This window comes from Bison bison, unplaced genomic scaffold (assembly GCF_000754665.1).
Source record: "Bison bison bison isolate TAMUID 2011002044 unplaced genomic scaffold, Bison_UMD1.0 scf7180017863885, whole genome shotgun sequence".
Classification (NCBI taxonomy): domain Eukaryota; kingdom Metazoa; phylum Chordata; class Mammalia; order Artiodactyla; family Bovidae; genus Bison; species Bison bison.
Window position 1 is genome coordinate 384,236 of NW_011494457.1, and position 15,595 is coordinate 399,830.

At 48.3% G+C, this 15,595-nt stretch overlaps 1 protein-coding gene across 3 annotated transcripts in view; it reads left to right on the plus strand.

Moving 5' to 3' along the window:
* Positions 1 to 15,595, plus strand: part of GRAP2 (GRB2-related adaptor protein 2) — a 67,860-nt gene that overhangs the window by 42,603 nt on the left and 9,662 nt on the right. For all 3 annotated transcript variants that reach the window (XM_010833741.1, XM_010833739.1, XM_010833740.1), the window contains 3 exons: positions 4,057 to 4,148; positions 11,577 to 11,668; positions 14,711 to 14,830. In XM_010833741.1, coding sequence (XP_010832043.1) covers positions 4,071 to 4,148; positions 11,577 to 11,668; positions 14,711 to 14,830 — 290 coding nt within the window. In that variant the 5' untranslated portion in view covers positions 4,057 to 4,070. The remainder of the gene's footprint in view (positions 1 to 4,056; positions 4,149 to 11,576; positions 11,669 to 14,710; positions 14,831 to 15,595) is intronic.

Below are 15,595 nucleotides of genomic sequence, written 5' to 3' on the forward strand. Positions count from 1 at the left end.
TATATAGGTTTTTACAAAGCATTTGGGGGTTAAGAAAAGGGTAAACTAATATTTATTTAACCCACTATGTAAGGTGGGAGAAGATACACAGGTGCGATCTATTTTAAGACTCAGTGCACGAAAAACCCAGCCTTTAAAACAGAGAAATTAAAAGGTAGCTATTTGCATAACAAATTTTCCCTTTCATTTAATACAGGGATTCACCATGGGGTTCCTTTGTAGAATGAGTCTCCATAATGCACGCTAATATGATTCCATTTACAAATACTCTCTTCATAATAACTCTTCAAGAACAGATCTGTTGTGTACAGTGAGGCTTAGCGAGCATCATTTTTTCCTGGCAGCATAAGGTTTCCCACATCTGAAAAGCCACTGACCTTGTCAATTTAGGCGGGGAGGTGGGGAAGTGCTGCCTTCCCACTGCCTCCAAGAAGGGCTTTGCCTGGCAGATTGAAAGGGTGAGGATTTCAAGCATGTGTGCCTGGGACATCCCATGGACAGAGGAGCCTGGCAGGATACAGTCCATGGGGTCACAAACAGACACGACTGAGCACACACACAGGATTCCTTCTTTCCCCGGGGCCTGAGCCTGCATCTTCCACCAGCTCTGTGCTGTTATGCAAATACTCTTTTTCAGAGATACAGAAAACGAAAGCCTTGGCTGTTCATAGCCAAATTAGGAGGAGCTGAAATTGTTCAAGAAGTTGCTTCCCTGGTACCATTTTGATGGAAACTATGTATTTCTTCTGAACACATCCCCTGACTTTGGCTTTCAAATGCAGACTCTTTTAAAGAACTGTCTCCCAACTTTTGTTTTCATCCTCTGTGGTGACATATTTTAGAAGCAGATAAACATCCGTAGTATATAGCCTGACTGTTTTTCAGGGATTTTGGTGGTACAAGAAACTTAAATGGAAATACAAGGGCAGATAAAATCGTGCCGAGGGCATCCTGTTGGCATGCGGGGTGATCTATGTCTCAGGGCTGCTAATGGGCATTCCATGCCATTTGTCAAGTGGGAGAGGGAGAGAGATGCAGAGGGCTGGTGAGGAAACAGAGCCAGCACCTGGGGCAGGAGCCCTGTGCAATTCAGAGGCGGGATTCCTGGACAAATGCTACCATCCCCAGGCCTGGGATGAATAGGGGGAAGCGGCTGACAGCCGCTTGGCACCTGAATGCCGTCACTTCTTATTCACACTCTATGGCAGGTAGCAGTGCAGCCATTTCTAAGACTGATCACTGGAAGGGAAAGCGCATTTAACCCGTCTGTGCGGCTCTCTGAAGAGGTGTCTGTCTTCATGTTCCCCTGAGGTCAGGAGCACTCTACTGCAAACAGCAGTGAGAAGGCTCCACTGCGTTCTTGAGTTCTTGAGGCTGCTGCCCTTTCTCTCTCTGCCCCACCCCCACCTTTTCTCTCGTGGAATTGTTGCTACCATGCTCTATCTCCATCATTTATTACTTTTCTCTTGCAGATGCAGTATGTAGCAGTGGTAGGTACAGACTATCAAACAAAATGGATAAATACTGAATAAACTGTGTTAGCTCTGTTTTTTTTTTTTTCCCCTGGGTGGTAATTTTTAACTTTTCAAAATTAAAACTAATGGATAGCAAGGAATAGGATATCAATTTCCACGCATTTTTATGATCAAACAGAAGACTAACCCCTGGGGCTGGCACATTTACCATTCTCTGCTATTAGGGAAGCAGAGAATGGTAAATTCAAGGGAAGAGCTTGCAAAGCCCTGTGATTTGAACGAAAACGGAGCAATCCCCCACCCCTTCCAGCCGGGGCATCTCTCTGCCACCAAGCAGCATCTGAACAGATTTCATTTCACAAATGGAAATGGGACACAAGAAAATTTTTTCAAAGTGATTTCATGAAGAGTGGGCCTGTTTAATTGGGTTTTCTGAGCCAGGATTAATATTACAAGCTGGGGAGCTCTGCAGTGTGCCTCTGTTGTTGGCTTTGCCACACCACCTGCCTCCTGGGGGAAGGCAGAGAAAAGTGCCACCATTCAGAAGCAATTTTCCTTCTGCTTCCAGTCTTCTCACTGAATGACTTAGAGCCAGCTTGGACCAAGTATCCAGGCCTGATCTGAGTTATATGTAAGGTAGGAAAGATCTTTCTAAGCTCAAGGTCATCTCTAGAGCATGCCTTAGGTTCTTTTTTTTATCTCTAATGTATGTGATTTTCTAATATGTCTAGCATTTGCCCTCCCCTTGTCTCCATTCTGCTTATTAAGGTAAATTTGCATAGAAATGGGATCTTGGTTTTCAGGACCATTCACCTGACACTTGATCTCCTGATGTGACCAGTGTCTGCTGCTGATACCATGAGGGTGACCCACGGGAACCCATCATCCTGCAAACCAGAGGCAAGGCCTTAATTAGGGAAAGCTTTGCATGTGAAAGTAATGGGGTGAATCCAATCAGCAAAAGCATTTAGCTTTCACCCAGGAGGACAGAGTACTCCTTCCTGTTGAGTGGGTCATCCCGGGTCACAAAAATTTTAATTTGCCTTAGATGGACAGATCTTGAAGAAAGTTCATGAAAAGTATATAGATTTTGAGTCTGGAAATAAGTTTTGGCTGGTGATAAAGCTCAGGCAGTGAGCTATGACATTTCACTTTGGCTCCTGAGATATTTTTTGCTTAATATGTCTTTGGGCTTTGTCATGCTCATCCCTACAAATGGCCTTTGGAAGACCAAGCAAATGTGGAGAATCAGAGGAGGCGCCCCTTGCTATCACTGCTGCAGCAGTCAGCTTTAATCCCCTGATCTATGCAAGTCAGCCCCTCCCACCCGCAACCACCTTCGTAATTTACCTAAATCTCCTCACTTGGGCAGAATTTCCCACTGAGAGGACACATGTGGTCCCAGTTTACTGGTCATAGAAAGTCAGTTAAGTTTGAGGGTTTCTGAGCTACAGGGTTTCATACTTAAGACAAATTTTGCAAAACATTAATGCCAAACAGCAGCGTTCAAGACGGTGTCCTGACAGTGAGCAGAGAACCAAAGAACTTGAGGGTCATGGAGAATAAGCATCAAATTTCAAAGAGAAAACTTTATAGGAGGTGGGGAAAATCAGAAGAAAATTATTGCGGCTTTTGGTTAGACTGTGTTTGCTGAGGATAAATTCATTCTACAAAATTATTCAAACTCGGTTTTGTCTTGGATAACATCTGGTGTCTATTATTTAATTTCATCTTACATCCTTCTCCACTGAACATTATGATCACCCTTTTACAAACAAGGAAACTGAGACTCTAGGAGGTTTACTTGCTCAAGCTCACACAGCTGTCCATCAACAAAACCAGGACTTTTCTCTCTTTCTATTACACCCCACTGTCTCCTAAAAAACCCAACTATATTTCATTCGTAAGTTGACTTATTTATCTTTATACAGGTCTCACATATTATTAAGAGGGGCCAATATTTTCACTCAGTTCAGAGGCATGAAAATGAAAATTTCCAAAACCATGTTGGCTTCCATAATAATAATAATAAAAGTTGGAATCTGAGTCTCCCAGGTCTAAAACGAGAATGCTTTCTACTCTCAAACCATGTAGAAGATGGCTAAGTTCCCCACTGACCAAAGCTGTCTAATTCTCTTAAATGATTCAGATGTAAAAGAGAAAATGGCATCTGTCTAATTAACACCGGCTGGTTAAATATAGCTGCCGAGGGACAGTGTTTACAGAGCAGTCCTTCCAGCCCCTCAGGCCCCAAGGTAGCAATGATAGCGAGTCTTCTGTCCTTATCAACCGGAAACAGAGATGCCCCAGAAATGATCACAGGCCAGGACTGCAAATGGGGATGAAAGGAGAGGGGGAAGGCGGTCACTGGCCTTCATTTCCTGTTCCTGGCATCTGGAGATTCAGAGAACGATGTCGGAAAACGGATCCTAGGGGCTCAGGCAGCTCTTTCTGAAAACAAAAACCCTTCCTGTGTGCCTGCACCTCCCTCTCCAGCCTGGAGACATTGGATCCTCCACTACCAACCGCTAGGACTGCCCTTCTGGCAGAAAACACAATGACCACATTATTTCTCTTCCAGCTTCACATTACAACATGGAAGCCATTGCCAAGTTCGATTTCATGGCCTCGGGAGAAGATGAACTGGGCTTCCACGCTGGCGATGTTCTGAAGGTAGGTGACATGGGGCCCAGGAGAGCCAGAGAGAGTTTAGGTTATTCTGGTCTAATCGCGAAGTTAATCTAACAGTTGAACTGCTTAAACTGTTTCTCAAGAAACACAAACAGTTCTTTCAAAATCCAAAATTCACCTCAACCAAAATGGTTTCTTCTGAGCACCCGTGCACTAACCACCAGGTGGGGTGAAGGAAATCTGATTGTATAAGCCACAATCCCTGTCCTGAGATGCTTGTGGTCTGGAGTGGGAAATACATCCGTGTGCAGGGCTTCTCATAGATGTTTTATCTAAGTGCTCAGGAGCACAGGTATGGGACAAGGATCCCACCTTGAAAGATGGGGTTGTAGGAAGGGGTGGCAACGTCAGTTGTCAGGGAAAGCAGTAAAGGTGAGTCAGGCTTTTGGTGAAAGTTCAGAGATGGTCAAGCTCAGGCAGAGTCTGGTCAGCATTAGGAGGCTCAGCACGGCTGGAACAGGAGGAAGGTGTGGGTGGGGACGCCTGGAAAGGCTGCTGGAGGAAACTCAGGTCAGTGAAGGCCACTCACACCTGGCCACTCTGGGGTTTCTCAAAGCTTGTCTTCCACCCGCACTTGACTTGTAGTGGCAGTTTGCTGAGCTGAAGAGGCCTTGGACTTCTTCCACATTCCATGCGCCACACTTGCATGGACTCTGCATCTCAGAGTGCCAAATAGCACAAGCCCTTAAAGAAGTGATGGGAGAGTCTGTGGCACCCATGCACCGTGGCCTCTGAGCACCTCGGATAGCCTGATCCCCAATCCTCAGCAGTCCATGTAGCCACTGTTGTCTCTCCATTAAGATAAAAGCTTACTATGGAAATAGCCTTGTCACACGTGAGCAGGGGAATCGGAAAGTGTCCGCAGGGCACAAACCAGGTGGAATTTGAACAATCCCCTTCCTGCCCTCTTCCCAGGTGGTGCTAGTGGTAAAGAACCTGCTTGCCAATGTAGGAGACGTAAGAGAGGCAGGTTCAATCCCTAGGTCAGGAAGATCCACTGGAGGAGGGCATGGCAACCCACTCCAGTATTCTTGCCTGGAGAATCCCATGGACAGAGGAGCCTGGCGGGCTGCAGTCAATGGGGTCGCAAAGAGTCAGACACGACTAAAGCAACTTAGCGTCCATGCATTCCCCACTCCGAGTGTTTACATAACTGCCCTCACTGTGCAAGATCTGGCAATGTGGCTCCCAAGAGCACGCCTTCAATGCTGGAGCTTCTCAAGGTCAAAATACTGCTTGGGCTCCTGACCCAGGAAAAAGTGACCCTCACTTCTTCAGGACCTTACCAAGGTCACTGAGGGGTCTGGGACAAGGTGAGAAGTCCCTCCCTTCCCTGTTGGGTACTGTGACCATGCGGTTATCAACCACTCTGCAGTGTTCTCACCCAAAAGAGGCCCCTGGGAGGTGGGTGTGGGGGCAAGTCCCATCCTCACCTCCCATTTCAAACCAAATCATCTGGCTTAAGTTTTCTCTATTCTCCAGAAAAGGAAAAACAAAAAGCAAAAATCTTTCCTCAACTCTGCTTCAGCTTCTAATTTCTTTCCTCTCCTTCATGGCCACACTGGGGAAGTTCTCTGTGCTGGCTGTCTCCACTTCCTCACTTCCCATTCACTCCACTAGACCCTCTGGAATCTGACTCTTACTCCCAACACTTCGTTAAAGTCCACCAGTGACCTCCTGAGTGTAGAATGTCCTGCTAAACACCTATAGGACTTGAAACTGCTAACTGTCCCTCCTTGCATCTGAAAGGAGCCCTGTCCCACCCAGAAACACTGTACTCCACTCTGAATATTTCCCTTTTATCCTGTCTCCCAAGCAACCCACATCTTCACCGGAGAGGAGCCTGGTACCAGTTAAAAGGAAACCGGATGATCCATAAATGATCCCCATATTGTCAATATCACCCATTCTGCCCTTGACTGTTCAGACTATTGCCACATCCCCTTGACTGACCCCATTCTCTCCTCTCTCTTCCTCCTTTATTTTAAAAACTAGACCCAGAGGGATCTTTCTAGAAGATAAATTGGATCATATTACTTCCTTCCTCAGAAGTGTTCAGTGGTTCCCTGTGACCAGTGGATGGAAATCTAAGCCATCTGAGCTCAACCTACCACCCAACCTCATCATGCTCAAGTGCAAGAACATGTATACACACACACACACACACACATCTTTGTGTATGAAATGGCCCAAGTCACACTGCAATATGCACACTGTCCTTTTTCAGGCTCTCCCTGTACTCTGAATGTCCTTCTTCTGCACACATGCCTTTGACCACCTCTGCCGGGGAACCCTCATGAATCCTCCCCACCCCCCACTACCCCAGTAAACTCGTTATGCCCTCTTCAGCTCCTCCATGGCATTTCACACACTCTGCTCAAGGCATTCACACCCTATTTACAAGCAGGCGAGCTCCGCTCTCTGCACGGAAGCACCACCTCTGCTGCTCTCCCCCCATGCCATCCTGATTGTCTGGTCTCACAGTGGCTGCTTCACTCCCCAGAGCTCTACGGGGGTGGGGGCTGGGCCTGCAGAAAGGTGAGGAAGAGTCAATGAACGAATGAATGAGTGGGTCATCCCACCGCTGGTCTGAGAGCAGAGTCTTGCCGGCTTCATCTTTGTGTCTTCCCAGCACCTGACACAAGTCACGGCCCCAGATGGGGGCTCAGTACATATTTCTTGAGTTGTTACACTGTGTTTCTGCACACTCATTTAGAATTCTATCAGAAAGCCAAACCCTTCCTTCCTTTCAAATTCTATCCATTGCACCCATAGTGGTAAAGAGGAAAAGGGACGGGGCTTGTTGGCTGAGTCTCATGGAAGGTCTGTATCATGGTGGTCAGTGGGCCCACCTGTGGGCCTCTGCGTACAACTGTCTCCTCCAGATATGGGTAGCAAGCCCCAGGAGCCTAGAAATTGGTGTTCTGTTTCTTGGGGGTTTTTTAGAAATTGTTTTCAAGGCCAGTTCTTGACTACCCCAGCAATGCACTCCTGAGTGCTCTTTCATGTTATGCCTTTAGTTCTAAAACACTAAACAGACTTTTTCATTAGAAGATACAAAAACTGTCTGATTTGCTCATCACCAGCTGCCTGCTGCAGTCTGTGAGGTCCCCAGGGTGTAGGCCCCAGCTTATTCATCTCTGTATTCCCAGCACCCAAGTGCAAACAGCAGTTGCTCACTAGATGCTGATCCCAGAATGGTAAACAAGATGGCAGACATGGAACTCTAGCCACATGACTGGATCCCACTTCTCCTGTAAGAGAAACATTCCAAAAGTCAGGGGTTGAATGTTTCGTGTGCGTATCACGACCTCTCCACCTGCAGCCGCACACAGCACCCGGTTACACTTCCCACTCGAACCTGCCGGTCATTATTAAAAAATGTCTCTTGAGCCAGGCCATCTCTATGTGCTTCTGCAATTCATCTAACACGACCCCATTTCTTTCCCCTAAAACAGCGACCAAAGAGCCCCCAGAGTTAGTCCTACATAATTAACTTCTTCAACACTTCTGATTTCTGCTATGCCTCTAAGAGCTATAATTTCATCCAATTTTGAAATTCTTCCAGCCGTACATTTTGTCCTCTTCCCACGTCTAACTTATTCTCAGGCCACGTAACCCAGAAAATGATTCCGGGAGGCAACACTGTAAGAGTTAAGTTACAGCGAAGTTGAGGGTAAAACCTCATGGGTTTAGGCTGAACTCCTTGCGCAGGTTTGCACGATGGGGACAAGAGATAGAGAAACGGAGGAGATGGAGAGATGAGAGGGACAGGAAGTACCAGCCCTGCCAACAACGGCGGGAGGAAACCACCACCACCCCCCCCCCAAAGACTCTTATTTGCTGAAAATGAGATTTTTTTTTAAACCCTTGCCTTTTATACATCATAAAAAGCCTATAAATTTGCCTCTTTGGGAACACAATGTCAGGCAGACCAAGTATCACATGGTGAGGAAAATGGACGGCATTGTGGGATAATCTTTCGGTGGCTACAGGGTGTAAATGAGTATGAGCCACGATTACTAAAATTACAGCCAGTTTTGGGTCAGAGAGCTAAGTGCAAAATGTAATTCCTACTGCGATGAGCCCACTTCCAAATGGTCTCTTTTACTTCATCCCTGCTCACCTTGGTATTTGACATTTGCTCCCCAACCCACATGTCTTCCCATGTGATGGGAGAAAGGAATTCCAGAGCCTTGAAATTTGGGGGAGATGGCACAGAGTAAAATGCCCTTGTGTTTTTTATGTGATGACGATGCCCTGGTGCCGAGTTTCCTAGTTCTTCTTTTGACCTAGATTTCCTGCTCCCCTACCCCCGCCACCCTCCTCGGCACACACATACCCGCACGTCCTTAGCGATACCAACAGTCACATTTGATGTTAGAAACTATAAAGTTTCCTTTTCTCAGCAATTCTAGAACTCAAATATGGGACACACTTTTATTTCTTCAGAACAAATGATCACATTCAAAACATACACATAGAACACTTTAAAGAACTTATCAACCCTCCGTGTCCTTCAGACCTGGAGTTCTCCTTCATAAGAATATCACGTTGGACAGAATTATATTTAAAAACACAGCCTGTACTCTCTGGAGGACGTCCAAGGATGAGGGAGCATTTGATCCTTGCATCAGCTCCGTGAAGGGGCTGCCAGTTATTATTGCCCCCATTTTGCAGATGATAATTGACTCGCCTGAGGTCAGACATCTAGGGAACCAAGGACCCAAGGACCAAGGGCTTCTCCTTCCAAACTCAGGAGTGGTATTAGAACTAGGTCATCACTGCTTCTCAATTCCATTGCTCTCTTCAATTCTCTTCCCGTCTCTGGGAGGCAGAAACCAGAGGCTTCAAGTCCACCCACTTTTTTGGATGACTCTGAAATCCAGCTCCAGCCCTCACCTCACTGCTGAACCCAGACACACATCTCCAGTGCTCCCTGAGCTTTCCTTCTCTGAGGGTCCCAGGGGCAACTTGATTCACCCGCAGGCGATCTGAGGTCCATGAGCTTTCCCTCAGACCTGTTCCTCCTCCTGTCTTTTCTATTTTGGTAAAAGCGTCACCACCCACTCAGTCTCCCAAGCCAGAAATCCAGAGCCATCCCAGAATCCCCTTCTCCCTCAGCTCCTCGAACAGTCACGAAATCCTGCCCGTTTGTGCTTCCTGATTCCTTTGAAATCTGTCCTCACTTCCACCTAGCCCAGATCTCCTTCGTCTATGCCTGGATGGCTACGCTCCTCTTCCTACACTCTCTCCCCTGACTTCACCCCCACAGTCCATCTTCAAGTTGTGATACCCCACGCTTTTCTTAACACTGATTCTCACTGTGCTGTTTCCCTGATGAAAATCCTTTGATGGCTCCCCGTACATTTCAAGATAGAAATCCAGACTTTTGAACGTGGGCTACAAGGCCCTGTAGCCCTGGTTTCCCCTCTCTCTACTCCTGGGGTCACAATCTAAACTTCCACCAGATTGAGGAGTTCTGTCCCAAGAGTGCACCTCACTTCCCCACGCCCCAGAAGTACTTATTTTGTCATCAGACTTTGCCTAGTAACTCACCTGGGCAACCCAGGTGGTCCCTGCTCCGAGTAAGCTTTCCTATCCATCTTCTTTCCTCTTTATCATTTCTCTTCCATCAGTTAAGACGTTTTCAGCTATGAGAAACAAACTTAAAATGGCCTCAGATCAGTTCAGGTCAGTCGCTCAGTCGTGTCCGACTCTTTGCGACCCCATGAATCGCAGCACGCCAGGCCTCCCTGTCCATCACCAACTCCCGGAGTTCACTCAGACTCACGCCCATCGAGTCAGTGATGCCATCCAACCATCTCATCCTCTGTCGTCCCTTTCTCCTCTTGCCCCCAATCCCTCCCAGCATCAGTCTTTTCCAATGAGTCAACTCTTCGCATGAGGTGGCCAAAGTACTAGAGTTTCAGCTTTAGCATCATTCCTTCCAAGGAAATGCCAGGGCTGATCTCCTTTAGAATGGACTGGTTGGATCTCCTTGCAGTCCAAGGGACTCTCAAGAGTCTTCTCCAACACCACAGTTCAAAAGCATCAATTCTTCGGCGCTCAGCTTTCTTCACAGTCCAGCTCTCACATCCATACATGACCACTGGAAAAACCATAGCCTTGACTAGACGGACCTTTGTTGGCAAAGTAATGTCTCTACTTTTCAATATGCTATCTAGGTTGGTCATAAAAATGGTAACAAAGATTTATAATTTCTCATACAAAGTCCAGGCGTTGGAGGACTCCTAAGTAGCTAATTCAGTAGCTCCATGACATCGTCAAGGTTCTTCCCATCTTTTTGTTCTGCCATCTTCATTTTGAATTATTGTTTGAGTCTGTGCTACATATTTTAGAAATATTCTCAGTAGGGGAGGGTGGAGAGGAAGTCAAGTATTTGTCTTTTGATGATAGGAGGTTTTCTGAAATGACCAGAAGCCACATAGAACCAAGTCTGGAGAGTCATATAAGTAATCAAGGCAGGTGATAACATTTGGGGTCATGGTCAAGGTAAGACCTTATAGTAATGAGAAAAAACTTCTGGTTTTGCCTATGATCGCGGTCTAAAAACAAATTTAGAAGAGATATTCCGGGTATCTTGAGTTATGTCCAAATTGTGCAAACATGGAATATGAACACAAAGAGTTACTGTTTTCAAAGCTAGCCCCCACTTGATGTTTAAGTTTTAATCCGCTAGTGTAAAAAAGAACAAATTAAAATTGTAAAAGGTTCTCAGTTACCTGGCAGAGAACCACCTGCCTAGATAAGGAGCTTAAAGTGCTAAGATCTGAGACACAAATTTTCAAAACAGGAGAAGAAGGGTTCGGAGAAGCCCCTGAGCACTGAGTTTGGGAGGCCACACCAGGGTGGAGTCACATGAGGGGGTGGCCCAAGTGTACAAAAATAGCCTGGGGACAAGAGAGGCCAAACTCCAAAGATAAGCCTGCTGCTCCCCCTCCAGTGGTCCTGTGGTTTCTTTGGCGCGCGTGTGTGTGTGTGTGTGTGTGTGTGTGTGTGTGTGTGTGTGTGTACGCACTTAGTTGATCAGTCGTGTTTGACTCTTTGTGACCCTGTGAACTGTAGCCTGCCAGGCTTCTCTGTCTGTGGGATTCTCCAGGCAACAATACTGGAGTGGGTTGCCGTTTCCTCCTCCAGGGGATCTTCCAGACCCAGGGATCAATCTCTTGTCTCTTATGTCTCCTGCACTGGCAGACAGATTATTTACCACTATACCACCTGGGAAGCCTTCTTTGACTTATTTTCCTCTAACTTCAAAAGCCTTTGTTCTTTTGGATTGGGTGGAATTTGGATTGGGGGGCATAGGTTCTTTGCCCTGCAGCCCATTTCTCCTGCTTCTTGGTGTCCTCCCCTCAGTGACTTCATCCTTCCTTCTCCTCCCTGTAGATCCTAAGTAACCAAGGGGAGTGGTTCAAGGCGGAGCTTGGGAGCCAAGAAGGATATGTGCCCAAGAATTTTATAGAAATCGAGTTTCCTGAGTAAGTATTTCCAGCCTGTGGAGATAGGCCTGCCCACACACACTCCCCTTACTTTTTCAGTAGCCACTAAAATTATCCGTGCACAGCCCAGACGCTGTCAAAAACGGTCGCCTCTGGAAAGGGAACCACGCAGCTGAAGGCCAGGGGTGGGAGGGAGATTTGCATTTCACGGCGTTCTCTTTTGAATTTGATACCATGTGCAAGTATCGCCTATTTTAAATTTATAAACCAAAGGCATCTCTGATTGTAACCATGGCGTTTCCAAGAATTCCAGTGGGGGCGCTGTCGGCCACCCCACCCCCACAGCTGCTGCTTCAAGAGCTCTTCTCCCCTATCTCCCAACCCACCCTCCATCCCAGTTCCAGGATGACTTGATGAAGCTCTCGAAACCGTGAGCTTCCCGAAACCATGCTCGCACTCAGTGAGAGAGGTTGGGGAAATTCCCTCCATATAGAGGAAACGAAAAGTTGAGATTGGGTCATGTGCGTCTCAAGAATTGACCACAAGGGTTAGATAGAAATCTAATCTTGTCTGAGAGTCAGGGTCTAGCCGAAGAGCAAAGGTTTGTTAGAAAACCAAAGCGGTGTTGGTGACTCTGGTGAGGTGCAAACGTACCACTCACAGAGAATCAGCACTGACCACTGAACCAGCAGAATGACCACCGACCTCAGCCAGGGGGCCCTTGAGGCTGCCCTGTCACCTTCTAGGTGAGCAAGGAACACCTGCAGCTCCTCCACCCACCCCTGGCCACACACACTCTCAGCCGACCGCCTGGCTTCCAGGACAGCGGAGGCCCCCAGAAAAGCCCGTCTATGCCACCCGTCCTGACTCACTGCCTCCACCCACATCCCGCAACTGCTCAGACACTGCCTTTCCTGCAGTTGTTTGGAAAGAACCGTCTGTGCTTCAAGCAGAAGTCCTCCCCTCTCTCCCACATCAGCTTTCCTGCCTCTCTGCTGGCTCATACCCGGCGGCAAACAAAGATCCTGCGATTTTCCCCGGCTTACCAAAAAAACCAAACATGAAACCAGACAACAAAACCCTTAATCCCAAATCCCCTTCCCGCTACGACTCCACTTCTTCCAAAGAATCATTATATTCGCCGTCTCTAATTCCTTTCCTCCTGTTCTCCCCGGAAGCCCCATGACTCCTTGGAAACCTTTTTATCAAGGTCCCAGTGAACTGCGGGTCCCAGTGGTCAACTGTCGGCCATCATCTCAGCACCGTCACATTCTTCACTGGGCTTCAGGGACATTCTTCCTCCTGGATCTCCTCCCACCTCCCTGGCTTCTCCTTCCCCGTCTCCTTTGCTGTTTCCTCCTCCCCTCCCCCATCTCCTTTGGGGTTAGAACGCCGCCCTCCCCACCACCACATTTTAAGTGACTGCCCCCTCCCCACCTCTGCTCTGTGTTCATTTTCCCCATAGCATCACATCAGCTGACTCCATATTCTAATTACTTCATTGTTTATGATATGTCTGCCCCACTAGAATGTGAGTTCCATGAGGGTGCTTGTCTGTTCTGCTCACCACTACGTTCACTACAGCCTCAGAAGAGGGCCCGGCACACAGTACATGTTTAATAAAAGCTGTTCAGTGAATGAATAGCTTTGGAACCGATGTGTAATATGAAACTCTGGCACTCATTTCACAAGTAGCGTGTGGACATTTTTGTAAGTCTTGAAAGAAGTCACTTCTTTCAAGTGACTTCAACAAAACCCAGATAGAGGACAAGGGTGTATTTTCTAAACAGTTCCCTCTCTGGTTGCTCCCTCTTTCAAGAGACTTCCTCTGAGGAAGGCTGCTGTGGAGGGGGGTCCCATTCTTTTCCCCTCCCCATTATATTGCTGTGGTGGCCACTCGTCAGTCCCGTAGGTTCGTATGGCACCTACTCCAGCAGGATCTCCAGGCAGATGACAGTCAGAAACCCTGTTTCTGGCCCCTCAGATCCTGACCAACCTTCCGCTGCAGTCCCAGGTCTGGAAAAAGGATAATCCTCCCACCACCTCTGTCGGTTCAGTTCCTAAGTTCCAAAGGGCACAAGGGAAGGGCTCACAGAGACCTGTTGGACGCTCACCTTAAAGGGACACGCATACTCGCCTTCCGGGGGCAGTGATTAGGTAGCCATGCTGCAGCAAAGGGACACCGCCCCCACCCCACCCTTGGCCACCGAGGAACTGCGAACACTTGCTCTGCTCCGCGAGGGTGAGAGAGGTTCCTGGCCTCCTGCCCTGCGGCTGGAGACACTGTTTGTCTTGCCTGCGTGCAAGTGCTCAGCCTTTTTCACATTCACTGCACCGCCTGTAGCAACACTTCCAAAGGCTACCACCCTGACTGCTAACCTGAAAGAGCAGTTTCTCCTCGGTTCCTTCTTTCCACAGCAAAGGTTATTTTCCAGCAGGGTTTCTTAGAGAAGGCCCGGGAGCTGGCTGGGTAGAAGCCTCTCTCTGGCTACCGCCAGCCTCGCTCACTTCCAAGCATGCATGGGGACCTCCCTGGGTGCCCCACAGCGTCTGCCAGGGACAAGGCACAGCCACTCCTGCCCCACGCCACCCAGAGACCCTTGGTTATGACCCTTCTTCCCAGCCACCAAGGTCTCAGCCTGAAGCCAGCACCCAAGGGCCCTGCCCATCCCAGCGTGAAGGGGTCCCTGTCCTCCCAATGCACGCTCTGCTCCTGCAGTCCCTTTCTGGAGATGTCCCTCTCACAGCCACTGGCAGGTGGCCGCTGCTGCAGTGAGTCCCTCCCACGCTCTCCCGTTTTGTGCAGTGGCACATTTCCATGACTCAGGATTTCCAAGCAGGCAGGAGAGAGACTTCTCCTGGGGGGACAGGGCAGGAGGTACCTCAAGGGGACACTCACTTGCCTTGCCTGGAAACTGCTAGAGCGTTTGTTTGGTCTCAAAAGCGCCTGGCCCCTCTTGGGGTCTCTCCTCAACCCTTCTCCCTGTGGGTCATCTCTCCCTGACTTCCTTCCCTCCCTATTCCCAAACCCCATCAGTCTGGCATCTCACCAAGATCCTCTGTTTTTATCTCACCTGATAGGTGGTTTCACGAAGGCCTCTCACGACACCAGGCAGAGAGCTTGCTGATGGGCAAGGAGCTTGGTTGCTTCATCATCCGGGCCAGCCAGAGCTCCCCCGGGGACTTCTCCATATCCGTCAGGTACTGGCCAATCCTGACTCCGCCCTGACCTACTAAAGCACTAAAACGACAAGGTGACCTCTTAAACATGACCTATCCCTCAGGAGCATGGTGGCAAGGGGCCCGGGCACAACGTATCAATACATTCACCTGCCTCCCCTTCCAGCCCCGGTGCTTCTGGAAAGACAGGATTTTTATCAACCTCACCTCTGTGTGTTTCACAGCACCATGTAAACCCAACAGGTGCTGGGTGAGTGTCTGTGGAAGGGGAATGGGAAGGGAGAAGGAACAGAGAATTTCCAGAGGTCCACATCCATCTTGGAGTTGCAATCTTTTTTTTTTTTTTGATTAATTATTTTTGTTTGGTCTGGGTCTCCGTTGCTGCACTTGGGCTTTCTCTAGCTACAGTGAGCAGGGGCTCCTCTTCTTCGCGATGCATTGCAGGGGCTTCTCTTGTGGAGCGCAGGCTCTAGGTGCTGGGCTCAGGAGCCGTGGCTCACGGGCTCAGTTGCTCTGCAGCATGTGGAGTCTTCCCAGACAAGGGATCAAACTCATGTGGCCTATGTTAGCAGGTGGATTCTTATCTACTCTACCACCAGGGAAGTCCAGGGTTGCAATCTTAGCATTTTCTTTTACTACCAATGCATGTCTGAAGAAGGGCAGAGAAAAATCAAAACCCCCAGGCACCGCCATAGGACACATCCGTAGTCGTAGGTGGCTGCACAGAAAGAAAGCCTACCTCCACCCTCTGTAATGCTGTGAAACTGACAGGGACAGAGCAGAGCC